This window comes from Brachycentrus maculatus, unplaced genomic scaffold, assembly GCF_059751285.1.
Source record: "Brachycentrus maculatus isolate JH-2025_06_01 unplaced genomic scaffold, ASM5975128v1 h1tg000027l, whole genome shotgun sequence".
Classification (NCBI taxonomy): Eukaryota; Metazoa; Arthropoda; class Insecta; order Trichoptera; family Brachycentridae; genus Brachycentrus; species Brachycentrus maculatus.
The window spans coordinates 499,947-518,692 of record NW_028280781.1 but is presented as its reverse complement, the minus strand read 5'-3'; the positions used below and the strand labels follow the sequence as shown (position 1 = coordinate 518,692).

Sequence of the window (18,746 nt, the reverse complement as noted above, 5' to 3'; positions counted from 1 at the left end):
TAAATCAAAGTTTTTTTCTAGAAAGTTGACATTGCTTTGTACATGCAATAAAAAACCGAAGCAAACTCATTTTTTCAATATGGTGACTTTGCTTAGCTAAATTTTCAGACAATTTAAATTATCAACCTACTGAAATATTCTATAAATTGTTTATGGTCTATTTACCGCTATCAAGAATTGTCAAAACTACGATTGAGATTATATTATGAATTTCGACCAATAGTTTTGATAATAATATAATCATGTATTTACTTATAAATAAATAAATATACTTATCTTTTTTCAATTTCTGACCAATGTTATTTAGAAAAATTCATAAACTGAAAATGAACAGTTAACATCATATGACATTTGATGCATACATTTGCGAAGTTATTTTTTTGTTATGTTAAAAATTAATCCTATAATCAAGACCTACTCAAGGATTACATTCTGGTTTGTCCTTACTCTCAATGGTGCGTAGGGCATCAGATAATGCTGGATACTTTTCAGAAGTTTATTATCAGGAATGTGTGTAAAGGTAAGGTAGAAATAAAAGTCAATCACTATAAAAAACATCTGTATTATAACAATATGGATTTAATAATATGTATAAATATGTTTCTTATATGGTAAAAATTATGTTACGAAGATCAAAAATATGACTGATGGACATGGGGATGTTTCTGAACATACATCTTACATACTCCTGCGTGTTAAAGCCGAGCACCTTATACACAATATTTCAATTGTCTTTCAAAATTATTTAATGGAATGGATCTTCGACAATAATTAGACATGGTTAAAAATATTGACCATGAAATTTATGAAAATAATATTCGATATAAACTTAGTATAAGATAATTGTTCAACTCTTTAAGATTAATATTTAAGTTAGAAAAAAATCAGTACGGAAATTATGATTTTTTTTCACTGATAAACTGCTTTTACAAAACTAAATAAACTTTACGTAATATGTATTTACATAATTTATAAGCTGAATTATACAATAAATGTTTCCCAGAAAATTATCTTGACAAAGCGAGTTTGATCTCATTCAACAGCATGGAGCCGATGACCATTTTATCACAGTTCACAGTAATATCTGCAGAGGATGAAGCCACTTGGATGGCTACTAGCACCAAACACTGAGAGGATAACGTCTGCCCAGCAAATCTGCGAAACATACAATCAATATGAAAAATATAGTTTCTTAACCGGATCCACGCTGCTCTCATAACCGTATGTGTTTTCACAAAACATGCCCCATACGCGGCTGATATAAGCGTATGTGTTTTTACTTTGCTCCAAGTTTCGAACCTCGGTTCAACTTGGAGGGATTTTTTCATGGTGTGGAACTTTGGATAAAATAATACATCAATCCTTGGCCTTATGACATCTGTTGAAATATCTGACTAATAATTTGTAACATCACAAGGATAAATAAAATAACAGATCACTGATTTTTCTTGAGCTCGGTAATTAGTCCGCGCCATTATCATGCCCTATATCTGTCTCACTCTCGACGCTACGCGTCGCCAGTGGGTAAGAGTGACACAAGATGCGTGCTTCAATTTATTTATGTTAAGATCTTATTTGTTTATATTACGATATATTTCAAGAATAATGTGACACAAGTATATTATTGAGTACCAAAAAGGCATAATGAATCCCATTGAACATTTTTGTTAGGAAAATAAATCGTTTCTTAACTAAATACATGATAAAAGTAATCATTTAAAAAAACGGCAAAATACTGCCGCGCACAGGCATTTCTCAGGAACAAAGTCAACGCGGTTAAAAGGTTAAATAGTAATATCCTAGTTTACAAGAAATAAAATAGACCAAATTAATTTATTTTTGTTTTCTTACTAACAGTCTCCATGATGGCATAAATTAAGAGCACTTAATAAAACAAAATGAAAAATGACACCTGAAATGAAAGTCGTTTAGTCAGTTTAAAAATGATTTTTTTGAAATAATAAAACGTCTTTGCATTATTTAATACAACAATAAATGTCATTGATTAAAAATTTAAAGGATTAAAATAAAAAATACAATGTACAAAATACATGTGTACATATTTGAAATTTGATGACATAAACAATAACATTTTTCACACGTGAACTGATGAAAGGTCAATTTCAAATGTTATTCATATTTTTGTCTGCAAAATAACAAAACTAACTTAAATTATTATTAATTTTGTGTTTGTTTTAAATGGTTTTATGTCCTTTTATCACAATTTATTCTGAATTTTAACCTAAGTATGTGTTAAAATTTAAATCTTAACACACACTTAGGTTGAAATACGATTTTATAGTTGTTTTTGATTCACTGAACATTTTGTAAGAAAGTATTGTTCATAAGGCAGATTTCATGACGAGCTTTCCTGCATCATTTTTAAAAACACTATGTATAAAATCAGGCATCCTAAATACGAAACAAATTAAATTCCAAAACAAAACTTACCGTAAGGTGTCTCCTTGTGCCGTAATGGGAGATAAATTTGCCACTTCGTAAATTCTCTCGCAGATTAGTTGGGATGTTCCCGTAACAGTGCTTTTTCCTTCGACCTATAATAAAGTGTTTATTATACTTACAAGTATATGGATTTTCAAACCCTTATCCCCATCTGATGGTGAATAGGGCACTGCATCATATAAATGCAGTGTTATCTTACATATAAAGGAACACATAAAGTTAGTTAGCCCTCCACTTCAGGTAATATTGAATAAATTATTTTTAATTATATTATAATTATAATTAATTTATTTTAATCGCCCTGGGAATCGAATGGTAGCTAAACACGCTAACCATTGCACCACGGAGGCGGACAGTATGTGGTTAGTAAGTTCTTAATTTTTTAAATATCATATATCGCAGTATCGCATATTTTTATGATGATACATACTTGGGTCATTCCTCTAAGCCGTTTCTGCTCGACTTGGAATTTAGTTTCGGACATTGTAACGCTTCTCATCAATTCTCCCACGGGTGGTTTAATGGAAACAGCACTTTCTCCTAAAAAATTTATACATAAATGCAATTTAATGTGAAAAGTAAATTAACAAATTTAAAGTGCAATAGTGAGCATGTGCTACCATACACACCATCTCAGGTATGGTTTTCAGAAAAAACAAATCCTCTAACCCTTATACGCACCCAATGGTGCATAAGGTACTGCATCGTATTGACACAGTGTTGTCTTGATCGTTACTTACATGAAGGTAAGGTGATCACTCCGTGCTTCAGGGAAAGGTCTCGGGTAGTATTAAATAAATATTAAGAGTGTAAAATCACTAATATTTATTTTGACCCCTCTTTGGGAATCGAACCCGGGACCTCCAGGACGGTAACTAAACATGCTTATCATCACACCACTGAGAGGAACAATAAATTTCACTACATTTGGGTTTAGAATGAACACGACTATGCTTGAATTCAAATATATTTTGTAAAATTTACATAACCATAGTAGTATATAAACCCATATAGACTGCCCTGATTTGTTAAATTTTTTTTTACTAAAATGCAATATTACTGTTAGGAATTGATAAGGTAAAAAAAAAATTTTGAAAGAGTTCTTACCTAAATTAGTTGATATGACAAATGTTGCAGCTTGAGTAGTGTCATTAAAGTCAATGCCTAAAATACCAGACTGACTAGCACCGGCTCCCAGAGTCGTGATTGCCGCAAAAGGGTGTAAAACTTGGTCTGCAGCCAAACCCTGAAATTTATATATGTATTAATTTGTTTGGCAGAATAAACCTCCAGTTATAGACAATTTATACTTTTCAAAGAATACAATTAGAAGGCGATTCACACCCCTTATTAGGGGACTACTACATAAAAGCATGTTTGGTGGCACCAAAATTATATATATTTTAACTGCAAAAGGATTGCCATAAGTAGTCTAGTGTAAGTTAGTAGCGTGTTTTTCAAAAAATATGCCAAAATTATTTCCATGTAAAGATTTTGTCTAAATGGGGTTTTAAACTCAAAGAAAAAATTGATCAAGTGATACTAAATCAAGGTGTTATTGAAAATTGTTGTTGTTTGTTTGTTTGTTTAAAAAAACAACGTTTTTTTTATGTAATATTCACTAGGTCATGAGGTATTTTAACAATTTAAAAATTAGTATAGTGAATAATCTAACATTTTGTAAGGTTTTAGCAGTCCGAGATAATTTTACCCAAAACAATTTATAAGAAATACAATATTTTATTATTATTTTACAGCATAAATTAAATCAACAAAAATAACTTCGTAATATATTACAAAACGACAAAAAAATTATCCAAGGTAAAGATATAAATTTAAATTATGAAATAATATCGAATAAATCATACCTTTGTTCCTGCGGTGATATTACAAATCTCATCATTGGTCTGATTGCTGAAAAACAATTCTATGGATGCCATTTTATTGGAAAACAAATGGGGCGCTCTTGTAAATCTGTATAAAACCATAAGACCCTTCCCAGATATTTTCGAAAGCAGTTCATATGATTTTAGGGGTATAAAGGATGGGCTAACTGTAGATATTGTATCTGAAAAAAAATATATTACACATATATCTTCAATGAACACATATTATTTATTTTTATTGATATCTCAACACGGATGAATGAGAAGAATATGGAGTCTGGGCATTTAAAGGGCCTACAACCTGCCATTAGCTAGTCAAAAAATTTGAACACAAGTGATTTTGAGTCAAATATTGTGAATAAAAAAAAATTGGCCTAAATGTTAAGTTGAATAAAAAAATGAAAATGTTTTCATACGTCTCAGGAAGAATCTTACATACATTTTATGATAGTATGTATCCCAAGAAGTAAAAAAAACTTATTGAATTCAACCATAGATGACGCCAAAGCGGTACTAGAATTAGATCTTATCAATTAAAGCATAAATATAACTTAAAAATTTTACTAGTGTGGTTGTCAATCACGGGTTTCACCAGCTAAAAACAGGTTGTTAGCCTATAAACGCCAATATATCCATATTCAATATTCCATTGGTCTATATTGGAGACATTGGTAAAAAATCTTGATACAAATAACTCCTAAGTGGAGCGAATCCAGAATTTGTGAACAAAAATTTGGATACACTCAAAATATTATGAACACCATACCCTAGGGTTCTACATCATTATATTTTTTGAGTCATATTGCTCGTGCATATCTAAGATAACATGAATAAATATTGGTACCTTCTACAGGCAATTGGTTTCCAGTGACAGGAGAGAGGAAACCTCCATAAGTTGGAGTCATAATGGGCAAACAGTCTCCCATATCTCCAAGTTCAAGTAAAAGATCTAAATTAGATTTTTCTTTTTTATCTGCCTTCTCAGTAGCGTCTTTAGTAGTAGTTGGTGGAATTGGTGCATCCTGCAATGAAAATGGACCAAAGCTAAATTAAAAATTCTTAAACAATATTTTTTTATGAAAGATGTTCTCTCTCTCTCCTATTTCCGCTACAAATTGTATATATGAAAACAATTAATACACAATCCTATGCTTAAATAATAGTTATAGGACACATTATATGATTTTTATAATATGCATGAAATAATAACTACATTTGAAATAAGCACATAAATTTATATTTAAAATAAGAGAACACCAGTCAGTCTCTGGGAATTAACTCTTTACCCGGTTGGCACACAGTCTGTGACATCTTTAATAATGCTCTACACGAGTTTGGCACAGTTTGAGACAATACCTTAAATTCAAACGCAATTTCTCTGGAAACATCGGAATAATATTTGTCTTAAAATGTGACTTGATATGATACTTCTGACATCTGTCAAAACAATACTAAATAAAAATATTATTTTTATGGTTAAACAAATTGTAATCTGACGGTTTTTTCATCAACCCCGACCCTAATTATACTCACTACAGTGTGCCGCCCGACCCTCAGTGTACTAATCGCACGTAACAGCAAACCAAATTCTGATCTGTGCAATGTTTTTTGGTATTTCTTGCGCTCTACTAAAAATAAGTAAATTTAACGCTTATAAACATCTGCCGCGCTCTACCAAAAATAAGCTAATCTAATGCTTATAAGCGTCTGACGCTCTTTACCAATAGTATGTAAAAGACGCTTTTAAGCGTTTCCCGCAAACAATTGGTTAACAATAAGATAGGGCTGCCACAATTCCATCTGCTGCATCTCATTTGCACCGGGTATTGCGATAGCAACATGAGAGCTTTTGTTGAAGAGTGAGAGAGACACAACATATAAATGTTGGTTTTGGAGTAATTACATATAAAACCTACCTCAACTAAGATGCCATTCGTGTTGTTGGTTGAATGAGTGCTTTCATTGTCGGAATTAGCATCGCTATGTTCAGACGAGGAGTTGTCAGATTGCGAGTTGTCAGATGACTGACTGCTGCTGTATTCACTGTCCGAACTTGAACTGGATCCGGAATCCGAGGAAGCGCTGCCGTAATTGGATGAGTTGGAGCCAACATTGTTGGAGTGTTTCAATGTGTTCTTTGGTTTTCTACAAAAAAAGTCATAAGATTCTTAGATGAGTTGTTACATATTTTCTACGGAGTCTCAGTAGTCATCCTTGTATCCTAATCAATATAATGATCAACACGCTTCAGAAGGGAAAGGTATTTCTACTATGTTTGGTCGATTGATGCTTAAGGACGGGAAGGGTATTTTCACCTTCTGCGCCGGCCTCATTTCAAAGTCAGCAAAGAAGGAATTACATATTGAATGTTTTTATATGAATATCATATACCAATCTCTTTGTTAAGGTTTTAACCGTAAGTGCATATTTATCAAATCTTATTACCAGTGGTCCACAGGCGTAAAAAATACCTGTTAACCATGTGTTAATATTATATCAGAGTAGTCCACGAATTTGAAAATCTAATACAATTCCTTTTACTGAAATTCCTAATGCCCCTTAATGAATAAATAATGATTATATGGATTTGTGATAGTGTCACTGATTTTGAATTCCTCAGATTTCTCTAGGACGTAATTCCTCATTCTGACTCATCTCTATTTTCTAGCAAGTTGGCTGAAGGATTTTATTTTAAGAAGAGAATACAGGAGTCTATAAATTTATAGGGCTAATGAGGCGTTATTGACTGTTTTATATACTGTGACACATTTAGAATATAGTCTTCTTCTTTATTGAGGCATTTTAGAATTTTATTATTATTAATAATTCATTATTTATTTCATCAGCATTTGTTACTTAATCCAGTATTATGCAAAGATTTGAACACTTTCAAAATATTGTTGTTTAAATTTGATATATGATACCATAAAAAAAAAACAAAAAGTCCCTCTCTCCAAGTACAAGAACTCAGTCTCTTTTTTGGAGAAGCTCGGCGTAACTAAAATTGTAAGATTCTTTTAAGTAGAAAAGTAAAGAAATTATAAAAAATGTAATTATGTATACTAAATAAATACAAAAGTAAAAATGAAAGAAAACTAAAAAGAAAATGGATATTATTCGAGATATTTGCAAATTTCACATAAATCCCATATTCATAGTACATATATAATGTAACATAAATTATTAATATATTGTAACATTAAAAGCTAGAGTAACATTTCGCTCACTCCTTTCAAGAACGTCATAAATCAAAAATTGACAATTTTGAGTTGTGCATGTTTTCAGAATGCTCAGAAAATGTACTATATCCCTGCAAAAGCGGCATATTTTTAACTTAATATTTACCCGTTACAGGCCAGAAAGTGTTGTTTTTGCATTTTGAAGAAAAGGTATTGTTTTATTATTTTTTTAAATATACTTAATATTTTTCAAATGGAGAAAAAACCTTCAGGTTTTACCTAAAAAGATCTGTTTCACAGAAAAAAGTTCAATAAGTGGCTTGATATTTATTTTTAATACATTGTATTATATTTTTAAACTTTAAAAACGTTCTCCTGAAAAATGAAGTTTTTTGATTTATGACGTTCTTGAAAGGAGTGAGCGATTTATAGTCTGGGTAAATTACTTTTTTGTGTCCTTGTCGGAACCAGCATCATCAGAAGATCCACCAGCAGTTGAACCGGATTCTGGTGAACTTTCTTCAGTTTCAGAATAGAATAGTTTTTTAATCTAAAAAAAATCATAATGTTTTAGAATCTCAGATCCCTCGTAAACCAAACCCACAGATAATAAATAATCCATAGTAGTATTAAATAGGAATCTTGATAATTAAATACCATTTTATCAGCCTTCATATTACGTTGAGCAGGAGGTGGCGTGTTGTCCGCAACTACCAAGGCATCCCGAAGGACGGTGGGGGTGGGTTGTGCAGGGAAGGGGGGCAGAGGACTATACCCCGCAGTACGCCCGGACACGTAGTGTGAGAGACTTCCCAGAGTGTACTGCTGTCGTTCTGTATTAAAAACAGTTTAATATTATCCCTTTTTTACCTACCAAATAGAATTATTGATAAAACCAACACGTCAATATAAAAATGTAAATTTTTTAACATATGGCTCGAGATTCTTACCTATATAAGGAGTATACTGTAAAATCCATAGAAGTCATCATTATATAGAAGATTTTCTGTCAATAATATTATCAACCATTCTATATTGTGAAGACTTCTATGGATTTTACCATAGATTGTTATTTAGATGGTTGAGATAAGAATCATCCAGGTAAAAACTAAAAAAGCAATCTTTGGATATGTTGCGTTTGTTTTTAATATTTCAAACTGTCAAATATAAAAAAATTAATAAAAAAAGTCAAAATAAGATCTTATCAAAGTGACTTAACTAAATTTATGCTAGGTTGTGGCTTACTCTAAATAAGATTTTGTCATTGGAATGCTTGACCAAGTAAGATTAAATTGCAAGAAGTGTACACATTTTTAAATAGAAACTATCAGTTTTATTTTCATTGAACTTTGTAATTTGTATCAAACAAACCTTTAAATTTGCTTTCTATCAACGGCGCAGGCTTCGTGGCGAGGAATATTTTCTGAGCATTTTCCATGAGCTTTGACTCTGAGTCATTTTCTCCGGGAAAGACAAATCTTTTGAGGAAACGCGCCCTATCCCTTATATCATAGGATGGATCATATCTGGCCAGAGTGAACACATATTGAGCCAGTAATCTGGTCTGTGTTGGATTTGTCAAACATAATTTCACAGCCAAATTTAGCACTTGTAATTTCACCAAATCATCCTAAAATCAAATACAAATTACAAATATTTTTACTGAAAAAAATGATCTCAAAAGGAAAGTTATTCAAATCCAAAATTTACATTAATTATTAAAATCAAAGCATATAAAATTATTGCTTTATTTTATTTTGGTTATAAAATATTAAAAAAAAAACACCACTTACCATTGAGACGTTTAATCTTTAAACTACTGGTAGATGATTTGGTCTACCAGTAGGCTGCAAATATTTTAGCAAAAATTGTCATGTTTTAGAACATAAGAATGAATCCAAGATGTCTTTTCATGTTTCAATTTTGACACCATCAAAAACACATGGCCCTGGTTGGTAAAATAGTATATGTACACTTGCTCAATTTAAGTGGCAGTGTCGCGAAGACACTTGTAGCAGGTGAAAGTTTATCAAATCCCCAAAAAGGGTTATTCAGGACTTAAATTATTTAAATGAAAACATTATTTTTCAATATTCATTGAAATGAGGCAATGGGTAATAATAATGATAAATTTGGAAAATTTATATAGGGCCATTTTCGTAACCTCAATGGCACTTAAAAAACAGGACCGGCAGCTAGGACAGCGCCAGATATTAAGCAATAGTCAACTAAACATAATAAAATACATTTTACTATGGGTAAAATTTGTTCATTGTCAATTTTCAGTCATGTATTTTTATTATGATTAAATATTATATAAAATAAAGTACGAACCTCTTGGACAAAAGTCTTGGCACACTTCCTCAGTACGTCGGGGGCCACCGTATCGGACCTATACTCCCCAAGGAGCCACAAGATGGCAGCTCGGGCAGCCCCCACAGTAATGTGGTCCAGCAGGCGAACCATCTGTCCGATGATGCCCTTATGGTCCACAGAGCTCTCTGATTGCAAGAGCTTCTTTATCACCACCACACTTTCTGCGACTACCGCCTCTGTGAAAATGTGTTTCGAACAATTAAACATTCCGATTTCACATTTTTATTTAAATACTATACATTGACAGGAATGAACTAAATGATGTTATCTAAACAAATAATGTTTTTTAAAGCAGTAAGTAAGTAAGCTAAAGGTTGTATGATAGTCTAGTAGTGGTTCTCAAACTTTTTCGGCGAAATAATCTTTTAGATATACAAAATGTTTTACAAAGCCCTAATATAATAAAAACCTGGTTTTATTTCCATTATTTAATTGGAATCATTGAATAAAAATCACAAAAATAGGTACATTTTAAACTACTGACTCCTACAATAGTATACAAAATAATACACAATAATACAATAACAAACCATACAAGCTATGTAGCTTGTTTAGTTTGGAGTTTTTGACTGTAGCATTATTAGTAAAATTTGAGAACTACGCCAGTCTAGCATATTCGTAATAGTAGAACTCAAATATTTACCATCTTTATTGGATAGGAGATCTAGTAGTCCTTGGAGGCACGTGTCTGTAACGGTTTTAATATTGGCGGCACATCGATCAATGGCCTGAATGGTGGCGGCCACAAAGGTTTTATCGCTGGAAGTAATGTAGGTCTGGAACTCTCGGAGAATTGTGGATACGCTAGACTCGGACGCCAGGTTAGATAATATTTCAAGTTTCAGCAATTTGATGTGCGTCGGGTCACTGGTTCTGACAAAGAAAGTCTTCAGGAAAGGTTCAAACATCCCCTAGAAATTATGAAAAATGTTAAAACACTTTTGTTCAGCATTCGGTACATGCCCAGGTTCCTACGGTAACTACTCACTACTTCAATTTCAATTAATTAATTTATTCTTAACTTACACATTACAAACTAAAATTTAAGGCATTTACATTAACTAAAATCTAAAATAAGCAAGAAAATTGTTGCTAAAGTTGTAGAAGAATCTTGCTTCAGAATACTCCTTCAATGGAACAGATCAATATACATCGTGATATTGTTCAGCATAGCGGTAGCTCTACCTACAGGCATAACCATCAGCAGGTTAGTCTTGTATATAGGAATGTGAAACAATCTATGCCGACGCTGTCTTAGGTAACTATCGGGAACATACAGACCAATGGTCCGGATAATTTCAATATTATCGATCATACCGCGCAACAATTGATAAAAATGCGTAATCAAATACACATTCCTTCTTGTCTCACTAAGTTCAATTCATTGTAACTAAAGAAAGCATAAATCAACAATACCTTTTTACTGATTGACAAAGATGCAATCGAATGAAGAACGATGCTTTGTACTTCGATAGGTCCCCGCAGCAGTCTTACAAGAGCTCTGGCTGCTAATGGCAATTCATTTGCTAGAAAATTAAATATCTATATAATCATTTGACAGCTCTAAGATGTAAGGAGGAAACCTTTGGACTATAATTCTTTAACACATTATGAGGAGGCAGTACTGAAATGATCCTGTGAAGTATAGTCTTCGATCACATTCTATTACCGCCGTTTTGAATACCAAAACTCCATTTTTTTTTTCTAAATATCTTAATGTTGCTAGATAAATAAATTGATCTTTTGGGTAGGTATTAGATTTGTACGCAATTTTTAACCCTTAACTGTCAGTGTCGTGTAAAAGGGATCACGTGTCGTAAAAAATCAATGTTAGAAACATACTTTTTCCTCGTGTAATGTATGTAAATACTGTAAGTTTACAAATAATATTTTGTAAACCTTATTCTCGCAAAACTTTCTTTAAACGCATCCTCCCATTATTGAAATGTTGTGTTCAATAATGGGAAGATGCGTTTGAAAGAATTTCGTTATTTTAAAATATTTTCTGTCTGATAAATGGCCTTTAACTTTCACAGTTTCTGAAAAATATTAATTTAAAGCAAAATTACCTGGACCAGCATGATAGTATAGTTGTGCGACAGCCATCACCACCCCTGAATTTCTACTCTGCAGTAAAGGGTTGGCGCAGCGGAGAAGCAAGCGATGATCTGGATCCAATGAGCCAGATCCCGATGATGACTTTTTCTTGGAATCCTTTTTAGAATGTTTCTTCGACTTTTTTCCATTTTGTTTGCTACTGTTGCCAGAGTTATCCGATTCTTCCGTGTCATAGAACGGTTTTTCTACTTCATCACCAGAATTCACAACAGCCTAAAATAAATCATGTTCCATATAGCTACCTGTTCATATAGCTACCTGCACCCAGCCACGCATTGCAGTGGATCAGTCTGGTCAAATGGAAAAGAAAGGAAAGAGAAAACACACATTTCTAATATTTAAATTTACAATGCTTGTGGGTATACAATAGTTTAGCAGAAGCTCGCTGTCTGTCACAACCAATGTTTAGTATTGCATGTATTGCTGTTACGTTCAACAGTAGACTGTTTTTTTTTTAAATTGTCTGCCAGACTTTAACGCATTGAAGATTTTGAATAAACTAACATTAGCATTTTTATTTATACGAGTTTAATAAATAATAATAATAATAAAACCCTTATCCGCACCCCAATGGTGCATAGGGCACTGCATCATATAAACACAGTGTTATCTTGATGGTTTACACATGAAGGAAAGGTGATCAGCCCTCCGCTTCAGGTACCCAGTCCAGGGTAATATTGAATAAATATGACAGTGAAAAAATCACTTATATTTATTTTACCCCCCTTGGGAATCGAACCCGGGACCTCCAGAACGGTAGCCGAGCGTGCTGACCATTACACTACGGAGGCGGACAAAACGAGTTTACATAGATGAAAACATGCGCACATTTGAATGCGACGTTCTATCAAAAATTTGAAGCAATTGGTGAATAACTTTACGAGATTTAAGGTTTTGAACTAATGAACATTTACAATTTTAAATTAAGTTGTATTTAAAAATGAGACAAAAGCTATTTAGACATTACCACATCTCAATAAGTCTTTTAATATTAAAATAGCGAATTAAAATGCTTTCTTATATTGCTCTTTAAAGCATTCTGTCTTATGTATTAACTCCTCTATAGAGAGCCATATTATACTGTTGACACGGGCAGCTTGAAGATGTTCATGCGAATAAATTATAAACAGAAAACTAACACCAGTATTTGGGTCGCAAAAATTCTCTCTGGCGTATCGAGTGAGCACATTCAGTATGACAAGTTGGCCCCATTCATCCACATCCACCAGCAGGTTACAGAGATTGCGGAAGTTGCGGTGGATGAGATCGCTGCGCTCCGGACACACTTCGTTATATGCCATCACCGCCGATCCAATCACTATGGTCGTGTGCTCGGAAAGCAGTTTCTTGATAACTGCGACTAGTTCTTCCTTCTGCTCAGGATCAAGACTGAAAATAATAATAAAACAGTCTGAATAAGTAAAACCCCAAACTTACCCAATAAAAAAATTAAATGATTTTTCATATACAAACAAAATATTAAAATAAAACACTTAATACACTAAGGACGGGAAAGGTATTTCAACCCGTTCGGTCGATTGATGCTTAAGGACAGGAAGCGTATTTTTACCTCCTGTGCCGCCCTAATTTTAAAGTCAGAAAAGAAAGAATTGTTCAATGCTTTTATATGTATATTATGTACCAATCTCTTTGTTAAAGTTTCAACTATATGTACACAATTATCGAATTCCGTCACCACGAAAAATTATTTATAGCATTGTTAACTCTGTGGTATGGTAATATGTATAGCAATATCTTTATCTTTCATTGTTCACATTGTGTAATACCACTTAAAAACTCTACTTCACGGTTTTAGAATAACGATTTCCTCTTCTTCTTCTTTTGTCTCAATCCTGTGGATTGGTCTGCAACAACAAATGACACTCTTCACCACACCGGTCTATTTTGTAAAATCCTCGTCAGCTCCTCATATGTCGAACAAAGTCCGAAGTCCCAAAGATATTAGCGGCGTGGGTGTCCCTTGGCATTTGTACCCTCGGTCTTTCCCTCTATTATCAGGTGCAGGAAACCCTCCTGTCTATTTCCATTTCCTCATTAGATATATAATCCACCTGATGAGAGGATGGTTATTCCAAAACCGCCAGTCGAGAAGTAGAGATTTTAAACGGCATTACACAAAGTGAACGATGAATGATAAGCAGAGTGTTATAACTTATAAAATACTACTTTTTACGTTAATTAATGCAAACAAGACGAGTTTCGAGAAACACAGATGTTCTAACAGGTGAAAATACAAAGGGATATGTCTTATACAAGTGTTTTATTTTTATATTTGAATCATCGTATTAATAATAAAGAAATGGAATGTCAAATCTATAAATAATATACAAACAAAGTGATGCGTTGCGATATTTCTAATTTAACAAGTAATTTTTTAGAAAAAAATAATGTCACAAATGAAATTAGAAATTGAAATCAATAAAATTATTTAGGTAATTTACTTTCTAATCATTTTATTTTGAATGTCGAATTATTAAATGTTCTTAAACTTATGGCAAAATTATAATTACAGTTGTCACATTAATAAACTTTTACTTTTATTGGTTTAAATGTACTCAAAATTTAATATATGTATGTTAAGTAAATTAATATAGAGAGCTAAAAACTGGGTATGTTATATTTGAAGTTTTTAAGAAGTAAAGTTTTACTTAAGTATACCAGATACATACCTATAAAGTTTGGGGATTGCATGTGCCGCTGTTTTCCTCACGTAAGAACTCATATCTGAGGCAGATTCCTTGATGGCGAGCATCACAATTGGTACGATCATTTCAACTCGGATGGACGAGAGGACGCGTAACGCACTGGCACGTATTAATTGATTTGGATCCTAAACAACAACAAAAAAAACTTTAATACAAACATGTACAATACAAAATTAAAGGTAGATGAGATTCTGTTTTGTTACATCCCCTTGATACAATTTCAACATACTAAATAAGAAAACGATATAATATCTAACTAATCATCAAGTCACTTCTCCACAGGGGTAGACAGAGAGAATAGAATGCCTCACCAATCTGTCTTAGCAAACAATCTTGGTCTCTTTTACATTCATGATATCCTCATATATACCCGCCGCTTATTCCGACCCCTGACCTGACCACTTTCTAGTATTTGAAATACTTGATCGTGCCAAATTTTTCTGGATCTACATTCGCCTCATAAATTTGTTTGTTTTTTAGGTAATATATTATCTAACTTATTCAACTTATCAAGTAGTCTTATGAATTTTAAAGTTATCTGAATAAAACACCCATCGATGCATAAGGCACTACAACATAATGATACATTGTATCTAGATTATAAATTATACAAAGGCAAGGTGATTGATTAGTCCCGTGCTTAGATTTATATTTATTAAGATATGATTTATATATATATATATATATATATATATATATATATATATGATTTATAATTAAAAAAAAGTTAATATAAACAAAATAAAAAAAGGAAAGAAACCTTAAGTGCACGTTGAAATGTACTAATGGAAAGAAGTGCGAGGTCTTGCTGCTCTTCAGCATATCGCACAAGATACACATACACCAACTTCTTCACTTCAATATTCTTTGAAACAACATTTTTGACCACAGCCGGAAATCTAGAAACATATCAATAGTCATAAAACGAAATTTAAATAAATATGAAGCATGATTAATGATATGTATGTTAAAAAAATTACAGATCAGAGGCATCTCTTCCTTTGGCTACCATTCCTATTATCCTTTTCATGGCCTCCAATTTAAGTGAATCTTTGGAACTGTCCAACATCTGTTTGAGGTCATCGTGCCTGAAATTAAAATAATTATTTCATTAACCCTTCTTTTTCTGTGATGTGCAACTAGTTCACATTGCTTGTAATGACTTTAATATATCGATAAATGTAATAAATAATAAGTTCAGATTTTAGGTATTCCTCCATAATACAATTACGCATTTAATGAAAAAAATATTAACAATTACCACTTTTTGGGCACATTATATAAAGATATTTTGTGAGAATTCGGATATATTGTACAATACGATCAAACATATATCATAGGTATATTCATGCTAAAAAAATACACTGTTTACAATTATAATTACTGTGAATACAATTTGTTAAAATACAAATTCACATCTCACTCTCATTTTACTTGGTGATATCGGAATGCGAGATATGCCATCTTAGTTCTCAGTTGTGTTTCTCGTAATTAGGCAGTAGCTTTCTGGCAGCCAACCAAGGTGGTTGTCTCGCTCGTTTGTGAGCAAATTTCAATAAACATCACTTGACTTAAAATGTAATAAATTTAGGGGATTATCTATGAACATGATTTTGTTGGGATTTTAAATTGTTCATTTTAACATGAGTATTGACTACACAGCACCGGAATGTGCCGATTTTTTTGGCACAGTAAGGGGGAGGTTAATATAAGCATAAGGTTGCAGCAATGTAGTTATTTTAGAATTGGAGTTCAAAAACAAAATGCTTAGTCTAGCTAAAAATACTGCATTATCAAACACTGTCCTATATCCGTAATGTAACCGAAAGGCTTGAAAATTTTGCTATCCACGAGAAATTGTAAATGTCAATCTCTTGAAAAGCTCATATAAGATATTGATTGGGAACATGGATACTTCTGGGGTGGGGTATTTTAGTAGTAGAACATCATTATAATCTACTGCTAAAACCGTTACTACAGTAAAATCTGTTTGAGCTATAACGTTGCCAGCGTTAACTCCATCGAGTTGTGAGCTAGAAATACTGGATGCAAAACCTTTGTGTATCTAAGATCAGTTTTAAAAGTAGTTAAAATTCTCTTACATTCAATAAAAATGTTAAAAAAAAACATAAAATTTGGAAAATATTATTATTGAATGCCTTGTGAATGGATTATTTCATTATTAGGAATTTGAAAAAAAAATCCAATGAAAATGTATTTACTATCTATTTATTCAATTTTAATGAAGATTTTATTTATCCAAATAAAATCTTTATTAAAACTCATCAGCCAAAAGGTTAAAAGAGAATATGTGAATGGATACGTATTATTTATAGTTTTAAAGGATTAACATATGGTAGAAAGTATTTGAATAAATTTATGTCCAAAATTACATCCTCAATTTGATTTATCCGGCTCATTGGACTTAAAACAGTAATATTTTGTAAAAAAAATGGTAGCAGTGTAATATAATTTATTGGTGACTTCAAAACGGTATTAATTCTGACATAAATAAGATTCTATAAATCTTGATATTTGTAAGATTAAAACTTTTACATGCATATTAATAAACACCGTAAATAAGTAAATGTAAGTAGAAATGTCTTAAATCCGTTATGTATATATGTACACAAATTATAGAATTGAAAACATTACCTCCATAAAAATTAATTTTAGTCCTTTATTTACAAACTTACTTCTTGTAATCAGCTTGAAAAAATCCTCCAGAAGCAGGATCAGCCGGGTACTCGACTTCTCCGGATACACTAGTTCTGTCATTATTATAAGAAGGGTTCGACATCTTTTAAAAATTATTTTGTGAAGCTTTCTTTCGAAATATTTACTGCAACGTGAAGTAATCGTGCAAGAAATAGGAATTTATAGCAAAAACAACATTAATACGACGAAAACTTCACAAAGAAAGTCACAATTGATTTTGAGGAACCATGAGAGGGTTATTGCGGTGAACAGTTACTGCAAAAAAATGTAATAAAAAAATAATATAATTTTCAGAGTTTGACACCAAACGCGAAGCGATAAACGTCATTACTTTTAAGTGTTGCAAGTGACTCAAAAATCGCCAAATATAATTTATTGGTATCTACTTACATATCTCTATATTTTTTTATTATTACAATTTTTGATCCATTTTGTTGGCAGTATTGAGAAACCGCTTCAAATAAAATTTACACTTTTGTTCCCGCCATAGCGCTCGTGTTGACATATGGTGTGAATCATATATAATCTTTGGTGTGAATAGAAACTGATTAATTCATATTTTCGGCTGCCGACCTAGTTTATACATAGTTCTCAAATATATTTTTGAGTTTGTCTTATATTCCTCTGCTTATTTTAACCCGTAAGCTGCGGATCGCATCTATTGTCGTTTTTTATAGAAGTACCGTTGACTGCGGATCGCATGCATAGTCGTTTTTCAACTTTACGTACTTATATCAACACCTATGGATAATTTTTTGCACTTAAATTTGGTTCGAGGCATGGATGAATTAGTTCTCTTTGATTTATTGTCATAAAATATCAAAATTATTTTAATTTAGTGTCAACTTTATCGTGAATACTTCCGGTCGGCTCGTGCTCCGCACATACGACAGCCGCGTCTTCTATACAGCCGCAATACTTTAGGCCGCGAGTCCGTAAATGTTAATATTTTTGTGTAAATACACCATAAAAACATAATAAGTAAAGTGCATTGTATACTGTGAACATCTATGATGGATATCCGAAAGTTTCACTACAAAAAATAGGCAAAAATATGCTTTTTTTGTCAAAAATATTGTAATGTAAAATAATCCAGCACGGGACGGAAAGTTTGACACTCGAAATCGAGCAGCTTAGAGGTTAAAAATAAATATTATGATTAGGTTATGACTAGTCTTTCATGGCCCCCTCGTTACATTCTGCGGTTCCCTCCGCATGTCCGAACTATGTATCTTGAATAGTGTCGGGTTGTGGTCCCGTGGTAAGTGTCGCGGACTCTT

General features: G+C 32.3%; 1 protein-coding gene across 1 annotated transcript; it reads right to left on the bottom strand.

Annotated features, from left to right (window-relative positions):
- Positions 1-548: 548 nt before the first annotated feature.
- Positions 549-17,789, bottom strand: rb (adaptor related protein complex 3 subunit ruby). The gene is made up of 19 exons (XM_088270475.1): positions 17,445-17,789; positions 15,729-15,836; positions 15,509-15,647; positions 14,713-14,873; positions 13,162-13,411; positions 11,974-12,235; positions 11,321-11,430; positions 10,548-10,815; positions 9,863-10,080; positions 8,900-9,158; positions 8,186-8,361; positions 7,975-8,078; positions 6,266-6,494; positions 5,194-5,371; positions 4,332-4,531; positions 3,571-3,709; positions 2,894-3,003; positions 2,452-2,555; positions 549-1,155 (listed from the first exon to the last, which is right to left on the bottom strand). The coding sequence occupies exons 1-19, from the start codon at positions 17,546-17,548 to the stop codon at positions 1,008-1,010; spliced, it is 3,267 nt and encodes a 1,088-aa protein (XP_088126601.1). The 5' UTR covers positions 17,549-17,789; the 3' UTR covers positions 549-1,007.
- Positions 17,790-18,746: the final 957 nt, after the last annotated feature.

Excerpts from the sequence above, each read along its gene's own strand:
- rb (XM_088270475.1), bottom strand. The coding sequence starts at position 17,548 with ATGTCGAACCCTTCTTATAATAATGACAGAACTAGTGTATCCGGAGAA. Across the intron at positions 14,874-15,508 it reads CATTTCAACGTGCACTTAAG|GATCCAAATCAATTAATACG; the intron begins GTTTCTTTCCTT and ends GTTGTTGTTTAG. Across the intron at positions 1,156-2,451 it reads GCACAAGGAGACACCTTACG|ATTTGCTGGGCAGACGTTAT; the intron begins GTAAGTTTTGTT and ends TATGTTTCGCAG.